The sequence below is a fragment of the Halyomorpha halys genome, unplaced genomic scaffold (genome assembly GCF_000696795.3).
Source record: "Halyomorpha halys isolate HHAL.00 unplaced genomic scaffold, Hhal_1.1 Scaffold1287.1, whole genome shotgun sequence".
Classification (NCBI taxonomy): Eukaryota; Metazoa; Arthropoda; class Insecta; order Hemiptera; family Pentatomidae; genus Halyomorpha; species Halyomorpha halys.
This window is the reverse complement of record NW_027112028.1, coordinates 198,976-218,508: the sequence shown is the minus strand read 5'-3', so window position 1 is coordinate 218,508 and position 19,533 is coordinate 198,976. Positions and strand designations below refer to the sequence as shown.

The 19,533-nt window shown below is 31.3% G+C and overlaps 2 protein-coding genes across 2 annotated transcripts in view; one reads left to right on the top strand and one right to left on the bottom strand.

Annotated features, from left to right (window-relative positions):
• LOC106689167 (ATP-dependent DNA helicase Q5) overlaps window positions 1–16,888 on the bottom strand; it is a 20,394-nt gene extending 3,506 nt beyond the window's left edge. Inside the window, exons 1-10 of the mRNA XM_014434025.3 lie at window positions 16,625–16,888; window positions 16,395–16,519; window positions 16,134–16,298; window positions 15,872–16,048; window positions 15,619–15,798; window positions 15,440–15,545; window positions 10,929–11,040; window positions 7,265–7,504; window positions 5,265–5,474; window positions 1,111–1,327 (exon numbers count right to left, since the gene is read on the bottom strand). Of these exons, the coding sequence (XP_014289511.1) occupies window positions 1,111–1,327; window positions 5,265–5,474; window positions 7,265–7,504; window positions 10,929–11,040; window positions 15,440–15,545; window positions 15,619–15,798; window positions 15,872–16,048; window positions 16,134–16,298; window positions 16,395–16,519; window positions 16,625–16,790 (1,698 nt within the window). The 5' untranslated portion in view covers window positions 16,791–16,888. The remainder of the gene's footprint in view (window positions 1–1,110; window positions 1,328–5,264; window positions 5,475–7,264; window positions 7,505–10,928; window positions 11,041–15,439; window positions 15,546–15,618; window positions 15,799–15,871; window positions 16,049–16,133; window positions 16,299–16,394; window positions 16,520–16,624) is intronic.
• Window positions 16,889–16,912: 24 nt separating this feature from the next.
• LOC106689168 (DNA damage-regulated autophagy modulator protein 2) overlaps window positions 16,913–19,533 on the top strand; it is a 16,036-nt gene continuing 13,415 nt past the window's right edge. Inside the window, exons 1-2 of the mRNA XM_014434026.3 lie at window positions 16,913–17,108; window positions 19,130–19,251. Coding sequence (XP_014289512.1) covers window positions 17,038–17,108; window positions 19,130–19,251 — 193 coding nt within the window. The 5' untranslated portion in view covers window positions 16,913–17,037. The remainder of the gene's footprint in view (window positions 17,109–19,129; window positions 19,252–19,533) is intronic.

The window sequence follows — 19,533 nt, the reverse complement described above, 5'->3', positions numbered from 1 at the left end:
GACCTGAAACTCAGGTCGAAACGTCGGCATAAAATAAATAAATATGGTTTTGTTTATTTATGTTGTTCTTTGCTGACCGCACCCCCCCCCCCTGACAAACTTCTTCAATTATTTATAGTTTTAGTTAAAAATAATTCTAGGAATGAATACTTGTTTTTTCAAGTATATCAAGTCAACAAGTCATATTTCTACTCATATAGAATATAGAAAATCTGTAATAAAACATGAATGAATTTGTAAATAGCAGGTTTCAAAAAACTGTTTTATACAAGGAACAGAGCTTAATATATCCAAAATAAAAAATTATGGCCTTGGAAATTATAATATATTTTATTAAATTTCTGGCAATTTTAATGCCGTTATGGATGGCCAAATTAGCAGGAATGTCTTTCTTCACTTATCCATTCACTACACTTACAACATGAATAATTTTAATACTTTCATAGTAATGTAGATTTCTGTCCACACATTGACCATATATACGGTGCTAAAAATAACACTAAATCAAACAACTTTAAAATGAAAATAGGCATTTTGCTTTGAAATAGCAGATTGCTTTGAATTTAAAAAGGGTAAATTTCTACTTACCAACTAAGAGAATGAAAAAAAAATTGACTTATTAAAGAATTTGAGGTTTGACTTATTAAAGAATTTGAGGTTTGACTAATCAAGAGCAGATTGTAGGTTATAAACTAAGGAAAGTGATCTAACTTAAAAAACAGCATAGTTGATCAAATCTATAAATCATGAAAAAGAAAATATATGTATTCTGGGATCATTAGGGTGATAACTAAAGATATTACAAAAACTGATACAATTTTTTTTATTCATATAATTATTATAAAATTACTCATAAAAAAACTTAACATTTAGGTTGTAAGATGCGCTTTTGAAGTAAGTATTGCCATGGAAGGAATTTAGTATATACAATTATATTGATTTACAAACATCTATTAAATCAATTTTGGAGCCTGCTAAGATAATAAAGTCAATTTCACAGTTGTGTCATTGTTCTTCTGGAGCAGTAATATAGTGTTTTCTATCCAATGACATGATAATAAAAAGATGACTGAATCTTAATCATAAAATGTTTTAAAAAATAGCACTTACATTCAGTTTAAGACCTGTAATTTTACATTCAGTAGATCCAGGGGCTTTGACAATATCATTTCCAATAGATGATGAAGAATCATCATCATCTTTTGATTTTCTTCTAAGAGAAAATTGTTTCTTAATCAAGTTAAGCAATTCAGTATCTTTTTTTTCCCTCACGATGCCTTGATCATCTGAATCTTCATTAGACTCTCGAATATAATCATCATAATTACTGCAAAAAATATAATATCAAAGTACTTTCAATTTTTCTAAACATCTTCCCTATGATAAAAAATTTGGTACAGTGTGCACATCACACAACTTACACTTACCACCCTACATTAAATAGAAATTAATCCTCATTCATTTCAGAACAGATATTTCAATATTATACAATGTGGCAATACTTTTCCCTACCAATTTTCCAAATGAGTATTTACATCGAAAACTCAAATTCAAAATTTTTCAAGATTCCAATACTTTCCCTTAGGGGGTGACGGTAGCAGCGTAGTAACGCGCCTGTCTGCCAACCCATAGATTGCTAGTTCGAGCCAGGCCCTACCAGGGATTATTTCAAGCAAAAAAATTATGCTATACTCACTCAAAATCTTCCCCCGGGCATTTGTGAGGCCTGTTAGCCAATGGGTGACACTCACAAAAATAGGCGTGGGAGAGACGGACCCACCCTATGAAAACCACAACAGGAAACACGCGATGTATTACTTAAGTACATCGCACGAGGCCTTGGACCTCCACGGTCTGTTGTGCCAATGAAAAAAAAAATAAAAAATACTTTCCCTTACTATATGTATAAATAAGTGAAAGTAAAAAAGTGCAGTCTGGTTCTGGAGACCCATTGTTTATAAAGTATGAGAGTGATTAAAAATAAAGAAATGAATATGTTTTTATTTAGGGAGGGTTTTATAAATAAAGACTAATAAGTCTATTGGTGAGAGTATGTTTCACCAATAGACGCCATGACAGACTGTTCCAGACCAAAGGGAAGCCAAGCTACCCTATGCTAAAACAGTGTCGCCATCTACTGTTTTATTTTACAAACCAAATAATAAAACCTATTTCCTTCCTAAAATAGGTTTTATTATTTCCTTTTATTTATTACCTTATTTTATTTTTAACTTTATTGCATCACTCTATATTATTTAATATTTCACAGTATACTTCATCAAGTCCTAGGTTCACACATCCCCAACAGGTCTTCTGTTAATGATTTGGACTTCTCTTCTTTCGACTGCATCCAAACTTTTCATAGTCAGGATTATAATGTTCACCAAAATCCCTTCTAATGTCATTATGAACATTTGGTTCAATAGAAGATTTAACAATACTCGATGCATCACTAAATCCCCTTTTCTTTTTGAGTTTCTTCTTCTTCTTGCTATGAGTATATTTCTTACTTTCTTCTTCTTAGGTTATTTTGTTTATTACTTTTATTTTCATCAACACTTCATCGCTATCACCATCAGGACCTGAATCACAATTTAACTCATATTTAAATGATTTTCTAGTATCTTCATACTCGACATCAGCCAACAGTTTAGGAGCCTTGGATTCACAACCAGATTCTTCATCATTTAATGTTTGTTGTTGATCAGATGTAACTTGTTCTTTTGGTGTAGGAACTTTATCTTCGAAGTGTTCATCACTCTCTTTGAATCTTCCTTCCTGGGAAAGGATGACTTTACTTTACTTTTCAAATTCTTTTGTTTCATCAGATCCTTCCCCCACCAGATACTTATTATCCCTGGTAATTGCACATAAGGAAGATTCTTTAGCCAAAGATGCTCTATGCTGTCTTCTTGGTTGAGGCTTTTGTGTATCCGAGGGTCCATTTCTCCTGCATCGTCTATTATTTTCTAATTGTTGTAGAAAATAGGTTTTATTATTTGGTTTGTAAAATAAAACAGTAGATGGCGACACTGCTCTAGCATGTGTCAATCTAGCACAACACCTCAGACCAGAACCAGCGCCGCCCACAGATCTCAAACTGATATACTTGCGTCTAACCTCTAAGCTATGGATGGCCCCCCAAAAAGTTTATAAAACATTGAATGTTAATCAATAAGTCTCAAACATATTTCTAATCAAGTAAAAAAAAAAAAAAAAAGATACTTTCAAAACCACTTCTTTATTCTCTTTCTCTCCCCTCCAAATTTCATGAGGCTTAGAAAAAATAAATAAATTATACATTATATATATATATATACAAGCCACAATGCTACTAACTCCAAGGACCCGGGTTCGAATCTGCCTAGGTAGATAATTATTTTCTGTCACACCGTAGCCATGAGTTCAATCCTATGGGTTATGGAACCCTTCTGGGATGTGTAATTGTAACATACCCTTTTTTAATAATTACGTTAGCTAAGCCATAAATTGTTCAATTTAATTTTAGTTCTAAATATTGTTAATTAGTTTTGTTTAAACAAATAACAAGCAATCCAACTTTCAATTGTCAAAGGACATTATGTTGAAAACAATGGATGTATAAAAAGTAAATGGATGCATTCAAAATGAAAAATTATTTCAAAAATCAACATGGACAGAACTAATGCTATATTGAGAAAAAAAAGAAAGTGAAATATTTTCCAACCTTCAAAGCTTTCCTGCAATTATAATATTTCTAATGAATTCATGAAACAATAAAAGAGACAGTTCCTGGTCATCCTTTGTCTATAGTACAGTGGTAAAGATATTCCATTTAATTATGACAAGGCTGTTAGGATGTGCATCCCTTTGTAAAGGCATCAAGAATCGAAATCCACAATCATCGGTAAACATCAACAATAACAGTTAGCTTGCAAAACATTGTAAATTCAATTGTGCTTTATGCCACTTACAGTATTTTAAATTAGTTACACGCATTTTCATGAATGTTAAAAGACATATCTTGTTATTTAGAACATTTTTAGAACTGCTTGGAAGAAAGGGGGAGACTGTAAAAGAAATGTATATGCTCTTTCATTTCAAGGATTGCAATTCCCAAAATTTAATTTACTCCCTTTATTGGCACAAAAGCCCAATATGGGTCTTGGCCTCCCCGTTATGCTTGTGCCAGGTGTTCCGGTATTGTACCAACACTTTCCAGTTTTTTACTCCTAGCGTGTAGTTCTGGAACAATAAGCCACACAGTCCTCCCATATGAGTTTTGCTCTTCTAGAATTTGTCTTGAGGTGTCATCCAGGCAACGTGTCCAGCCTAAGAAAGATGTCCAATCTTTAGAAGCCTGATGATATAAACTACCCAAATACCTCGTATATTTTCGACTTCTCTAGTCAGGTAAGGCCACCAACCTCGATTGGACCAATTATTCTTCAAAGAATTCTTCTCTCAAAAATGAGGATTTGATTCTCCTTATCCTTCATCAGAGTCCATTTCTGTGAAGCATACAAGAGAACAGGATGGATCAGCATCTTGTAGAGCAATATCTTCATTCTCCTCGTGATTAACTGATTGGTATGATGTTTTCAGAGTCAAAAAATAGTTTACTTACTAATATTACATTAAAATACAACAAAACTGTTCAGGAATGTTTTATGATTTATTAGAAAACAAAAAGAAAAGGTAAAGTTAACTTTTAAACACCATGCATTTTTTTTTTTTATCAAAATAAAGGGCAGATATAAAAATGATTTTAAAACCACAATTTGAGTTAAATTTACATCTAAGGAAGGATACACACTATTGAAAGTCATCGGACTATCGACTAGAGCCCATCCCTACTGTACAAAAACAAAACAATCATGAAAGAATTTTCTGGGTACATTTGGTTGAATAATAATTGCAGCTTTGATTCCATCATAATTAGTTCCCCTTTTTTGTTTTGCCTTATTCTCAAGGGAGATATTTGTAACAAGCCATTAACCCTATTATACAAGCTATAATTGATCAACACAGATCATATTACTCAAAAGAAAAGTTCTAGAGAAATCTAAGTTTACTTTTTGCTCTTTACTGATGTGGGTTGCATATTTACAAATTTAACAGTATACATCACATCAATTAGTGGGATATCCAAGAATCTCATTACATGAAACATATTCTAATAGGCGAGTCTCCCCCAAATGCTATGAATTCATTCTAATTTTCTATTAGTTTCTTAAATCTCTGGTCTGGAAAAAAGAAAAATTTCTAAAGTAAGATAAAATTACCTTTTCAATCCTCTTCGCCCACCTTCATATAGATCATTGAAATTTTTTTCATATTCTGCTGAGGTTATAGCCAATGTTTTACTATCCCCTATGCGATGAAAATCATTTAATAGATTTTCTACACTTTTCTGATCAGCACAAACATCACATTTTTTTATACACTTTGGTTTTTCATCACCAAAATATTGAGCAAATGTCCAATGGCGACACCTATAACAACACAATACAGACATTCAAAATTAACATATGATTGTTGTAATGGACATAAAATAATTTTCATATCGAATTCTGACTACAAGTCCACATTTTTTAATTTTTTTCTTCATTAAAAAAATTTAAAATCTGTACTGCTACAACTTATGAAGGATTAAGGGTGCAGTACTTAGTAAGAAAGAACTATTACTAGACCAATGGTTGTGCAAGGAGGTGATTTGGTCAGAATCACACTCGACTGCCAGATTTTTACCCAATTTGAGGCTGGGTAGATCCTAGGAGGGCTCCATACACCACAGGATTGACTCATGGCTACCGTGTAACAGAAAACAATTTTCTGGCCAGCCAGATTCGAACCCGGGTTTTTAGAGTTAGTGACATCACGCCTTACCACAGTGCCACCATGCTCCCCTTTTCTTCATTAGTCACGCCTAATGCCCCATTGCCTGTACCCAAATTAATATCTGGTTTTTATGCCCATCTTCATGGTCTTATTTAAGTGTATATATATATTATATTATAGTGTATATAATATATTAGATATGGCTTATATTCAGAATTAAATATGAAAATTTCTTTTAATGAGTAGACTTATCGCCAATAAATAAATTTTAAAAAAGACAATAGGACAGACTAATGTAACAAAATATTATTCTAATACAAGTTAATGTAAGGGAAAAATAAAGAAGTAATAATAAAAAGGACTATTTCTTCCTGAAAACGAAAAAATAATAAAGAAGTACAAAACTTTTGGCAGTGACAATTAAATTAAAAACCACAATACATTTAATTAATATAATTTAATTTTTAATAAAAAAAGAAAACAAACTACTCCATCTAAATGATCCCCAAAGGTTTTAGTATTGATTTCCTTGCAGTGTTTCCATAATATAATCCATTATGTGATTGATAAGATATAGTGATGATCTCTCTTATAGGTATGACACTCCATTCTTATTGAACAGCAACTCAATTATTTACAGAAGCAGTCACTGAAAGAAGTAAGTCAACTGTTTTTCTAAGAAACTGAATTCTGAAATAATATAGAGAGAGGATATCATAGGCTAGTTTATAGCTGCTATCCTTCCTACAGCTATTGAGAAATGACTTTTAAACAGTGAGGGGAGATATTTCCATGCTGAATTATATTATTATGGCTAACTGAGTTTAAAGAGGTTCAATAAATGTTTTATGAAGAATATTCATTAAACTTGAGAATTAATAGATATTCCTCCACTGAATTGCAATTAATTATACTTCAAACCATAGCTCTTTATATGTGAAAACTTGCGGCTCAAATAACAAATAGCCCACCTGTACCCATAATTTTACTCAAATGACTATGACAAAGTATTAAAATTTATTGATGGACAATTCACTTTATGTACAGAATTGTAAACTCGAGAGATCAATTAAATGCATATTACTCTGATCTACTTCTTAAAATTGCAGGAGTTGCTCTAAAAAAAGAATGGGGTAACACTACAGAAAAAAATATCCAACTATTTATTTCATTAAGTAAGTTTCTAAGTTCCTAATTAGTTCATTGAATTCATTCATTCATTCAATACCTATCAATTGTAATAAATTATTACTAAATTAATATTTTTTCTAAATTTTTTGTATTAATATTTAGATAAAGATAAATTTTCTCCTTTGGTGTGAGAGCATGGTTGCTAAATTTATATTACTTACTCTATATTAAAATCAGTAACTTGTCTGAAATAAATTACGTTTTTCAGGATATATTAAAATATTGGTAACAAAATATCCAAAACCACTATTACCTCAATGTTTCGCAGTACTCAACCATTTTTTCAAACGATCTGTGAGCTGCAAGAGCCATAGCTTGTTTGTCTTTTGTTTTAGCCTTAGAACATTCACTTTTTAATATAAAATCAAGTGCCTTACGAGCTGCACGTGAATGATATATTCGGCAATGGGCAGGTAAACCATCTCTACCAGCACGACCACTCTCTTGGTAATAAGCAGGAACACTGCTGGCAATTCCCCAATGAACAACAAACCTTCAAACATATAAATATATATGTTTTAATATATAACAGGAAGAAATACTTGTATAATATTATTTATCATACAATATAGAAGTTTATAGGGAATCAGAATTCGAATTTGATAAACCAATACCCTTTATTTCAGTGTTACAGGATCAGATCCATTTTAACTATATTAACTCCTTTCGAATATCTGCTACAAATTATCTGATTGATACAATCTTACTCATCCCTGTATAAAATGGTAAAATAATTCACAGCATTCAAAACAATAAAATGAATTAGCATTGTCGTACTATTGCCAATTAACCTTCATCAAGCTAACCTTATTTTGTAAATAATTCTAATAATCTCACTTAAATATCTAGTAATCCAAAAAAAAACAAAAAAACATTATAATATTTAAATAAATTCATAAGACATCTCAAAATTAGAAAAATACAATTATATAGATCACTACAAAACGATGGTTGAGAAAAGATGGTTCCGAATAATGTGTTGATTTTTGAAAATATTAAAATCATATTTTTTATTTTTTGTACAGTTAAAGATATATTTAGAAATCGGTTAAGGATAGTTATAGTTATAGTTACAGAAAATACTATCTTAACCAATATCAGATAAGTTTAACTGCAGTGTTAATGTAATGCAAAGTTACCCTTCTCAGAGACATTAATTTTTTAGACAGTGAAATAGAGTTTCAATGATTTTCTCAATTGATTTAAATTCTATCTTTAGCCTGTTTTTACTTTTTGTTTACTCAATATATCAAATTCTCTCTTTCCTCTTTATGCTGCATTTTATTTCCATAACAATGAGTCATTTAAGCCTTGACAATTCAGTAACAATATTCACACTATACAAAGGTAAATCTTGTAAATCGCCTCGCTTTTCATTACTCTAAAATTCAAATGGGTATAAAAGGATATAGGGAAAGCTGCAATCATTTAAGACAATTGATGAAAATTTTATTAAAATGAAAGTACTCAGGAAATGAATTTTAGAATCAACCATCATAGAGAAGAACGAGTCAAACCTTAGTTCAAGTTTTGTGAAAGACTCCTTCTTACTGCAGAACACCAAAGAGAAGGTCTAGAGTATGGTTTAGTTAAAGCTGCATATCATAAATTAAGGTATTTGAAGTGGGACCTACTATGAGTTCTGATTTATGGTTGATTTTGGTCAGTCTTTTTTGTGATACCCGGGATTGTTGTAATTATAGAGAGTCTGTAAGAACATAAGCATCTTCTTTATTCAAAGCTGAATTTCTTCTAACTGAAGTTCTGCTTTTATTGAGTGAGTTTTGAGGAGGAGGTTTTACCTTTTTATGCAATTCCATATCCTTTGTCCAACACGATTTTTCAGAGGGTATCTATGTTCAGGAGGTTGGTTAAGCAATCTTAATGAGCATCCCTTTTGCCATGTTTCAAAATTCTCTCCTCAGAGATCATAGCAATCATTTCCCCAAGAAGGTGAGTGAGAGTTAAAATCATGTATCAGTAAACAGTTATTATTGAGAAGTCTCATGTTATCCAGTGAGAGAAATTTATCATTAGGGTAATAGTAATAATACATTTTTATTTGTCTATTCCCAATTGAAATGACAATCCCGTCCATTTTTGTTTCATTGTTATCGCATATTCCTTGTGAAGAGATAATTTTACTGGAATAGTGATTTGGATCAGAGTGATTATTCTTCTTTGAAATCGATGCGTTCTGTACTACCTAAAGACCTGGTAACCAAAGCCTAGTTTGGTCTCCTGCATACACGCTATATCATGAATTCATCCTGCAATCTTTTGGTAAATGGTGTTTTCTGATTAGTAATACCTTCTGCATCTTATTGTAGTATTCGCGGGGGTTGTTCTCTTAGTTTAGCATGGCCAGTAGCAGTACCCTTAGTCCTAGTCCAGAATCCTCGATGGGGGAGGTTATACCAACCATAAAACCAAGAATCTGCAAGGTTTCAATTAAGGGAAATTTACATTTAATTTTGACAACCAGTTAAAATAAAATAACCTATATTTTCTCAATGTATAAAGGAAGCTTTCCATTAATAACTCTTCCATCCATGGGCAGACAAATAATATGAATGACTTAGAAGTAGCAAATCAAAAAAGATAAGATAACATAACAAAGAAAAAGAGAAAAGAAAGTTAAATGTTTGAAACACTGACTAAATATGATGAATAATACAAACATTTAAATCATCAAGAATACTCAAGTCAGAAGGTACCAAGAATTATCAGATTGACACTAATAGACTGGCTTTCAGATAGTTCTGATTTTAAACACTAAAATGTGAAATACTGGCAGAACATTCATACACAGAAATGGATAACAATCTTTTGACTAACTAATGAATTTATAAATATATTTCTTTGTCACATACGTGAGAGGAATATTAAAATTAACCAAAAATTTATACTGAATTACTGAATTGATAAAAGATTATAAACATTTTTTTGAGTTCTAATATCACATATAGTATATTTTACAGAAAATCTGAGAGAAAAATATTTATTATAACATACTCAGATAATTCTGAATAAGGTAGTAAAAATATTGACAGAAAATTGGGTACCTAATAAAAAAAATCCTAAATATGAAAACAATATAATTAATATTACTTTAACAACAAAAAAAAAAACCTTAATCATAAGTATTTATTTTTCCAAATAGTTTAATAAATCAAACCATTAGTAAATCTAAATAAATATCTCATATACATGGCAAATGTTGTCCCTCCAAAAAAAAATTAATATCAAGTTTTCAATAGAGATGAACTAAGTAGAAAAATAAAACAGAAAATCTCTAGGTAAACTACTTTAATAAATAATGGAAAAAGAAAGAGCCAAGAAATAATAAGAAGAGATGATACTTAGTCAGACTACTGACTGTCCAAGTCAACAAATACTAATTGGCTTTAAAATCAGTTACAGTAAATTATCAATATGGCTAATTAATTTATTTATTTTTTTAAATAGAGGATAAAGTAAAGATAGGGAAAATCTTGTGGCTTCTTTCAATTGACAGTTTCCATTATTTGTCAGCATATTTCAAGATATCATTCAAATATTTTAATAATTAAAGGAAAATGATAAATTATACCATGCCACTAAAGCTGGGGGGAGTTACCTAATTATCTTGTGGCTTCTTTCAATTGACAGTTTCCATTATTTGTCAGCATATTTCAAGATATCATTCAAATATTTTAATAATTAAAGGAAAATGATAAATTATACCATGCCACTAAAGCTGGGGGGAGTTACCTAATTATGAAAAAAGATGGCCCAAGGAAGTACATTGTATATAAATTCATATGCAGAGGGCATAGGGTGTAAGGCCATCACATCTCTCTGTCATAATTAATTTTCTCAGAAAACAAAAAGTAGGAGACATAGAGAAGAATTACAAGGGATATAATATATTATACCTAACTGTAGCTTTGTCAACGCCCATTCCAAAACTGACAGTGGCTGAAATCACTGGAAAATCACCTTGTGTCCATGACTCTTGAACTGTGATTCGGTCCTTATCTTTTAGACCTTAAAATTGAAAATATAAAAGAAAAGTAATCTTAGGAAGTAAATGAGGTGTTATCGATCAACTTGTATATATTTATATTTAGCTTGTATATAGCATTATCATACACACATTTTAGATTATGTATATTTTAATAATTCAACAAAAATAACAAATGTTGCCAACATTTGATTAGACCCAAGATGTTGAGGATCATTCTGGAGTAGAATACAAATTGCCAACCTACTCTCTCTTTAAGCAATAGTTGAGTGCTTTTATTTTTATCAACCATAAGGTAATATGGAAATCATAGAGGGCAAACAAGATCAAAGAGGTTACAGATGATCCTTTCCAATATCATGAACTTCATAAAAAAAAGTATAGGAGGCATGCACCCAATCCAAGAAATCTGTCCAAACCAATCCAAATGAGTTATGGGCAGAACTAAAAAAAATGTATTACTTATTGTCCTGGTCTGGATTCACAGAGACATTACCAAATATTGGAAAAAGCAGCATAAGAGTGTTCAAAAATATCATCAAGAGAATATGTATTATACAGAATATATCCTTTCAAAGCTCTATTCAAATATTATCTTTTTACATGGAACATCTCTGGATATTCTTTTACATACAGAAAACCCATCATTGAGAACATTATCCAAGAAAAACACTTTTTCTTTCATTTTTTGAATGTCTGATGAACTATTTGTACAGTTTTTGGTCTCTAAAAAGTAAATGAAATAGTTCAAGAAAAAATTAGATTTGAAAAAAATTTCAAAATGTCAAACAGAAATTTATTTGTACAATCTACAAAATTATGTTATAATAGAAAATTTGTTTTTTGTTATAAATTATTATTATTATTAATAAATAGACCACTTTTGAGCCATAATGACCAGGAAGTCAGATTTTTTTTAATAGCCATAAGCACTGCGGCCCATAAGGCCTATTGTGCTAGAACCACAATAAAACGTTGTTACATTGTAGCACCAAAACATTATAATGAGCATATTAAAGCTTAAGCTGAGTAGATTCTAGGAATTTAAGTAAACTTGAGGGATTGATCAGCTCACATCAGTTGGGATCCAAAACACAATCCACCCGAAACAGCACGAACCTCAAACCCACAAATCTGTCACCAGCAGATAATGTGGTATGCCGTCTCATCCTCAGCATTCAGAATATGCACAGGGGTGACTCAGTAAGCTTGAGGTTAAACATATGTTTGTTAAGTCTGCAGTGACCTGAGTATATCCCTGTAATTTTCTAAAGAGATTTCCTGTCCAGCCGAAGCATTTTATAGCTTATCTAGGAAGAGCTTAGATTGTAGCTGTTGTTAAGCCAGTAAAGCTTGGCTCTTAAGCTGTAAGCTGATTTATATTACTTTTGGCATAACTTAGGTTTATGCTACACACTGACTCAGGAGTAATAGAAATGGTTTCAGAGCCATTCTTTGCTAATTTGTCAGCTTGTTCATTGCCATAAATGCTGACTTTATTAATGCATGAGAGTTTGTTGAGTGCTACATAGCAGTTTTCAATAACTCTTGGGTTTGTTGAGTGCCCTTATTGCTGCCTGGCTATCTGTGAAGATTGTACTTCTACCAGAGGGCCTCCATGAGAGTACTAGCGCAATGATTTATCCCAAGTATTTCTGATGGAAATACTGTAGTGTGCCTCCGTAGGGAGATAGATATACCTTCCAATGGCTTATTGCTATTCCAGATGCCAGCTCCTGAGCCTTGGGCAGTAAGGGAGCCATCCGTGTAGCAATTTATACCATTGTTAGGTTTATGTATTTTTGTTCTATCAATCTTTGCACTAAATCTAGTGTCTTTACATCTGCTGATTTGTGAGTTCAAGTGCATGGAAAGCATCCTGTCCTCATCTATCCGCTGAATAATCTTTCCATGTCCTGTCAGCATCAGGGTTTTGGATCTTGTATCTTGTTTGACAAGGCTATACATAGTTTTTAGAACTTGTGCCTCTATCTCCAAGTGCATGCCTCTGTAGTCTGTTAAGGATGTTCCTTTGCAAGCCTACATTGGCCCTGTGCCACCATACCAGGGCTGCATATAAAACCACAGGTCTAATGGCTGTTATGTACAGCCAGTATACCATTCAAGGTTTAAGCCCCCAAGTCTTGCCTACTACTCACTTATAAGCCCATAGGCACTTGAGAGCTTTGTCAGCTTTCCCCTGCACATCCTTGTGCCATCATAACTTTTGATTCAGATAAGTTCCAGGTATTTCACCTCTTTGACTTGGTGTATCTGAATCCTATTTAATATAGGTGATCTAATAGTCCCCTTTTTCTTTTTAGTGATGATGCAGAAACCAACCTTGAGCGGACTGTTGTCAGACCGTTCTTCTTACACAACGGATATTTTTTAATTATGATCAGAGACTAACTAAAAATAAAGAGGACAGCTATCCCTGTGATGATTTAAAAATAAAAAAAAATTATCAGGAAGTACTTTCTGCCTCCCAGGGCAGTGTGTAATTTTACACCTGTGCAAGTATGCACAGATCAATCTTGAGGCTTCGCCAGTATTCAACTGAACTAGGACTAGATGGTGATGGTGAGAGGGAAAAGAGGGGGAAGTATACTTCATGGTAACTAATACCACTCCTTTGAATGTCATCATCATGACTGTGTATTCTAAGATCCCATCTACCTGACTAAGCCCATTTATGGCCTGGGCCACTCAAGTTCTCAGATAGTCCAAGTGGGGCATTCCATTCATGCCTTACCCCACATTATGCCATGGTAGTTCACTGCCTCACGTAGAAACATAATCAAAGCCTGGCTTTATAGGGTGTGCCCTAACACATATTCTCTTTAAAAATGAGGCTTGAAATTTAGCTACAGTTGCCATCAGTTTCATACCTCACAATATCTACTTACAAGGCTGACAAAACATCTGTCTTGTCTGTCTCTAAACCCTCAAAGCAGAGCTCCCTTTGCCATTAGTTGAACCATATTGCCTAGACAACTTACCCTAGTAAGTACATATCTAAACTGTATTGTTAGCTCCGAAAATATATTTTCCTCAAAGTAAAAAGAAAATTTCAAGCACCAAGAGCTATCAGTAATAAATATACTTTATCAGCCAGTTTATCATGAGGAGAACAAAAATATCATTTTACAAGGCTTCTCATGTAGGCTTCAGGGACCCAAAAAAGAGATTGAAATTTTCAACTTTGAAAGAAAGATTCTCAGAAAGAATATTCGGTTCTGTAAAGACATACTACAGTTGTTAAGGGAAATGAAACAAAAAAGACTTGTAAAGCTTTTGTGGGACAAACATGTCCAAATGAATAAAAGAAAGTAATAACAAAGGAGAAATACTAGTAATCATATTACTGCGGAGCATAGGCAGTGAAAAATCTTGAAGTTCTTTACTCAGGGCTCGTAGTTAACTATTTTTGAACACCCTCAATTTTATTGAATTTCATTAGGTTAATTTTACTATTTTAATTGACTAGCCACTGGGATAACTAACGTACTACACATAAAGTAGTTCTAATGAGTATATATCACCCTAAGTTTTTGAGGTTTTTACTTACTCTAATTTATATATTCAACCTTAGGTTTATTTATTTATTTTCTGTTTTCTTTAACAAGATCTAAATTTATGAAACCAAATTTATCATTTTATAATTCAATTTCTGTTCAGTCCATTGAACATGTGGAGGGGAAGATTTATTTTCTCTGGACTAATCTTATTTTCTCCTCTGTCATACCTTATGTTCCAACTAGATATTCAGCTTCCAATCAACAAGTTTTAAATCATCTCTTCATGAAGGCTCAGTGTCTGATAGGATATAATAAGCCTTTGAATATAGAATCGCCCGTTTTAAATAATCAGCTTTTTAGTCAAGGCCCAATGCCATGCGATCAGGTAATCAGTACCTGAATAATCTGGCGAGTACTGAAGAAATTCAATTTTAATGCCTTGCAGTTTTGTTTGGCCAATTATAAACAAAATAATTATTAATCATGGAGCAGAATTGGTTCATACTTAAAATGTAAAATTAAAATTAAACTCACTAATATTAGAATTAAACAATAAACTATTTTTGAATCCACTCATATTTTAACAATACCGCCCCTGAAACTTTAAAAATCATATAAAGGACTTAATTTTTTAAGGGGAAAGCAAAAATACAATGAAACAGATTAAAAAATATGAATTCAACCTACATCAAGTAAGCCACTAGAACTAAAAATAATATTTATTACCTAGAAAACAGTAGAACAATTGAACAAGCTATATCATGATAATGATGTATGATATAAGCTATATCATAATGTTGCTTAAAGAAGTAAAAAATAAATAAAAATTCATGAATAGAGGAAACTGATAACAAAATAATACCATGAAATATGTCTAATAAACTTGAAATAATAAATTTACCTGCATGATATGAAACAGTAGGAACACCTTTCATGGACAAAACAGTAGCCACTTCTTCCGTCAGTTCCCTAGTTCGACAGTAAATTATTCCACAGCCACGGTCACTCTAAATCAAAATATATTTATTTAATCCAACATAAGTCATATCAATCAAAACCAAAGTAATCTTTGTAACTTGCTTTTTTCTTTTCAGGCTCATCATCCAATATATTTTTAATGAAATCCTTTAAATGTTCGAATGGATCTTCTATCAGATCATCATAAATAACATCGTAATAAAGATTTGAACGAAAAACTGGTGTTTTAAATGAAGATATCGGTTGAACTAATTTCAATTGTGTCTGGATATCATTTACTACCTACAAATAATAGCATGTGATAAATAAATTTAATATCAATTTTATTACAACTACATTGATAATTAATAAATACTGTTGAGCTAGCTGTAGCTGTCAAAGCAATCCAAGGTATGTCTGGCAATGATGTCCTCAAACTCCCCAACTTTAAGTAATCTGGTCTGAAATCATGACCCCATTGACTGACACAGTGTGCTTCATCAACGACAATATAAGCTAATTTATTATGTTTATATAATAAATGGAGTATCTCCTGAAATATTAAAAATTAATTTAATATTCTATCCTATCTTAAGAATTAATTGAAAGTCATATTAATTCAGATAAACATAGCTAACTCTGAATGTAGAAGTTGCAGCTTGTTCAGGTGTGACATACAGAAGTCTTGTATTTGATTTAACATACTTTAAATCAGTAATCACTCTTTGGCGCTCACTCGCTGACATTCTTGAATTTATGGTTTCGGCATTGATCTTAAGTTTTCTCAAAGCGTCAATTTGGTCCTGAACATAGAAAAATTTTAAGACCCTGACTTTTAATAATACAAACAAATAATAACATGTCAAACAAAATAATTTTTTTTTTTTTTCCAATTTTACCTTCATTAGTGCTAACAATGGGCTGAAGACAATCGTTACTTTATTATCACACATTAGTGCAGGCAACTGAAAACACAGCGACTTGCCAGAACCAGTAGGCATAGATATAAATACATCATTTTTTCCTGAACAAATAATTTAACACAAATAATTAAATAATAACTCAAAAAAATTTTATGAACACTAGTTTTAGAAAATCACACCACCAGAAAAATGATTAAATTACTTACTAGACAAAATTTTCTCAATTGCTTTCTTTTGAAGATCACTTTTAAAAGATGAGAAACCAAAATATTTTTTTAAACAACTAAACAAATGAGAACTTTCCAAATTATTCGACGACACATTTTTCAAAGGATCCTTCCCAGCTTCTGGTGACTTATTCGCCATTTTCATTGGTTCAAATAAACAATTTTTGAAGCATTAGAACCAAATAGAATATTTGAAACATTAAACGGCAAGGTTATAATTGTAATCGAAGCGGTTATGCCTAAGAAAGGTTGTGACATTAAAACAGTCAGGAAGGTTTAGTAGTTTACGTCTGATGACAATAAAGACGAAAGAGGGTTATCTGTTAGTGATAGGGTTATATTTATATTTTATATTATTTTTAATCAAGAGAAAAACTGAAATGTTTTAAATTATGATAGTATCTAGGATACATTATTTACCCTTGACATTATTTATTTTATTTCCAACAACATTTTTAGGAACGTAAGTTTTTCCAATCATATTTGATCATTTTAATAGCAGTAATGATTATTTTTTTATAATATGTTACAACCAGGAATACATTCAAAATAATCAGAAAAGGCCAATTTAAAATTACCAAATTTCATTTATTCTGTGCCATCAATAAAAATATGATAGTATACAATTGAAACATTTTGTCCACCAATTGGATGCTAAATAGATTGAATTTAGCAATTCATTTTTAATTAAATAAATCGAAGAAATGATACAATTTGAAAGCATAATCACTGGCATATGTCGTTTGTATGTATTTCTGTACTTATGGCATACATCATGTTAAATACATTTATATATCACTGTTTTGCTTCAATTGTGGCACATCTGACAAAAACTTAATTTTATTTTTGTATTTGGCGTATTCCAAAGATAGTACTAAAGAATGGTTACTTTCTCTACTAGGTCTTCCTCAAAGCTAGAACAGTTGTCATAAAATAACCCCTGTATATAGTGCAATCTACAGAATTCAACAAATATTAAATAACAAAAAAACTTTTTGTCTTATGTGCCAATACTAAAGCAAAACAGCAATATGGAGATGAATTGAAGCCATTTTGTGGTCATGAGAAGATACATTTAGGCACTAAAACATTAAGGTTGTAAAACATGGTATCTGACGTTTATTGTCAGATTGTTGGGTTCATTAGATTCTTTAGGACTGATTTCATGGATTTTGAGAGATTTTTTTTTTCGATTAGTTTTTAAGAAATAGTTTTGGTATTTAATTATGGTAAGTGATTCTTGGTTTAAGGAGAACAGTGTAATTAACAAACTTTTTAACTCTGAAGATTTTCATTTGTTCAATTACCATGTTTTAGGATCGAGCACCTCAATTGTATTCTCTGTAATTAAATGACAGTTTCCTTATTTTAGAAATGAACTGGATATTATATGTATGAATTAATGATCTTCCAACTAAAGTGTTTGTCTTAATTACTTGGATGTATGTATAACAAACTATGTAAATGTTATAGTAATGGCGATAGAAGTGGGGTGGATTTTCTATATAGTCTGTTGTAAATTTGAGTAAACAGTTCCTTTTAGAGTTTAATAATGTAGTGATTAAATTGTAAAAAATAGTTCCATTTTCACCTCGGAATCTTAAAATTCTGAAGATCATGAAAATCCTAAAAAGATTACTATTACCCTACTTGCTGGTATTAACTAGATAGTCTAAGTAGTTTCTAATTTTTATTTTTAATAATCAGATACTATTATTATATAGTAACAACTTGTCACTTGATGGGGATGTTTGGAGTGGCCCTATTCAAGAATTGCAAATGGGATATAGATAGGTCAGCTGGCCTCTAAAAGAGATGTTAACTCTCTACTTGGGTAGAACTCAAAAATTAAAATTAGCACTAATGGCAGTCAGTGCTATAATCTGCTCCAGGAGTTAATGGTAGAGTTTTTGTCCTTAACTCAACAAATTTAGTATTCACTTCTTGTTAACTCAGTTAACACAAATATAGCAAATAATTAATAAATATTACCAACAAATAAGATACAGTATTAGCAAGTTACTTTTTTGTTTTGGAATTTTAATTCAAATATTCTAATAAATTGTAATTGTAAAAAATATTTTAGTTATATCATGATTTTGGGACTAACAGTGACCTTATTATAAATAGATATGTTCTTATCATAACTTTGAACTCTGCTGTCTAAAAATCTAAACTAATTAATATTTAATTACATACAAAAATGTTCATTAACATTAATAAAAAGTGTTATATTAGATATCTCGATATGGAATACTTCCATATTATAAGTTGCTACGAGTAATATTCTTAACAATTTAATTTTACAATAGTAGGGTCTAATTACTTATGCACATTTGTAAAGCTAATGCAGTTAGTAACATAAAAGCAATTAAATTTAGCACTATGAGTTTAAGTTCATACAGTTTTAGTTTAATTACAATATTTAATAGTTTAATTAAATATTAATATATACAGATTTAATTTTGTTTTTATTTTTGTTAGTTACATAGCAGCTGTTTTACTAGGCCATGTCGAACCTGAATTCCCTTACATAAGCGATGCTGCCACTTACCCACCAGAAAGTTGTGTATTTGGGCAGCTTATAAACATTGGTGCAATATTATGTAAGAATGGTCTTATCTACTTTAGATGTGGTATATTAAAGAGTATATGAATTATCCATGTATCAGTGGAATAAATTCTTCAATACAAATAATAATTTGCTGGAAGATTATTGATTGACCGTGTGTAAAGATGAATGGAATATGGTCCGGGTGCGGTAAAAAAAAAACTCAAATAGTAGAAATATACTATTTTAATGAGCCAACGTTTCGCCCCACGTTGCAAGGCTTCTTCAGGGCTAAAAAGAGATACAAACACATAGTTACATAAGGAAAACAAAAACA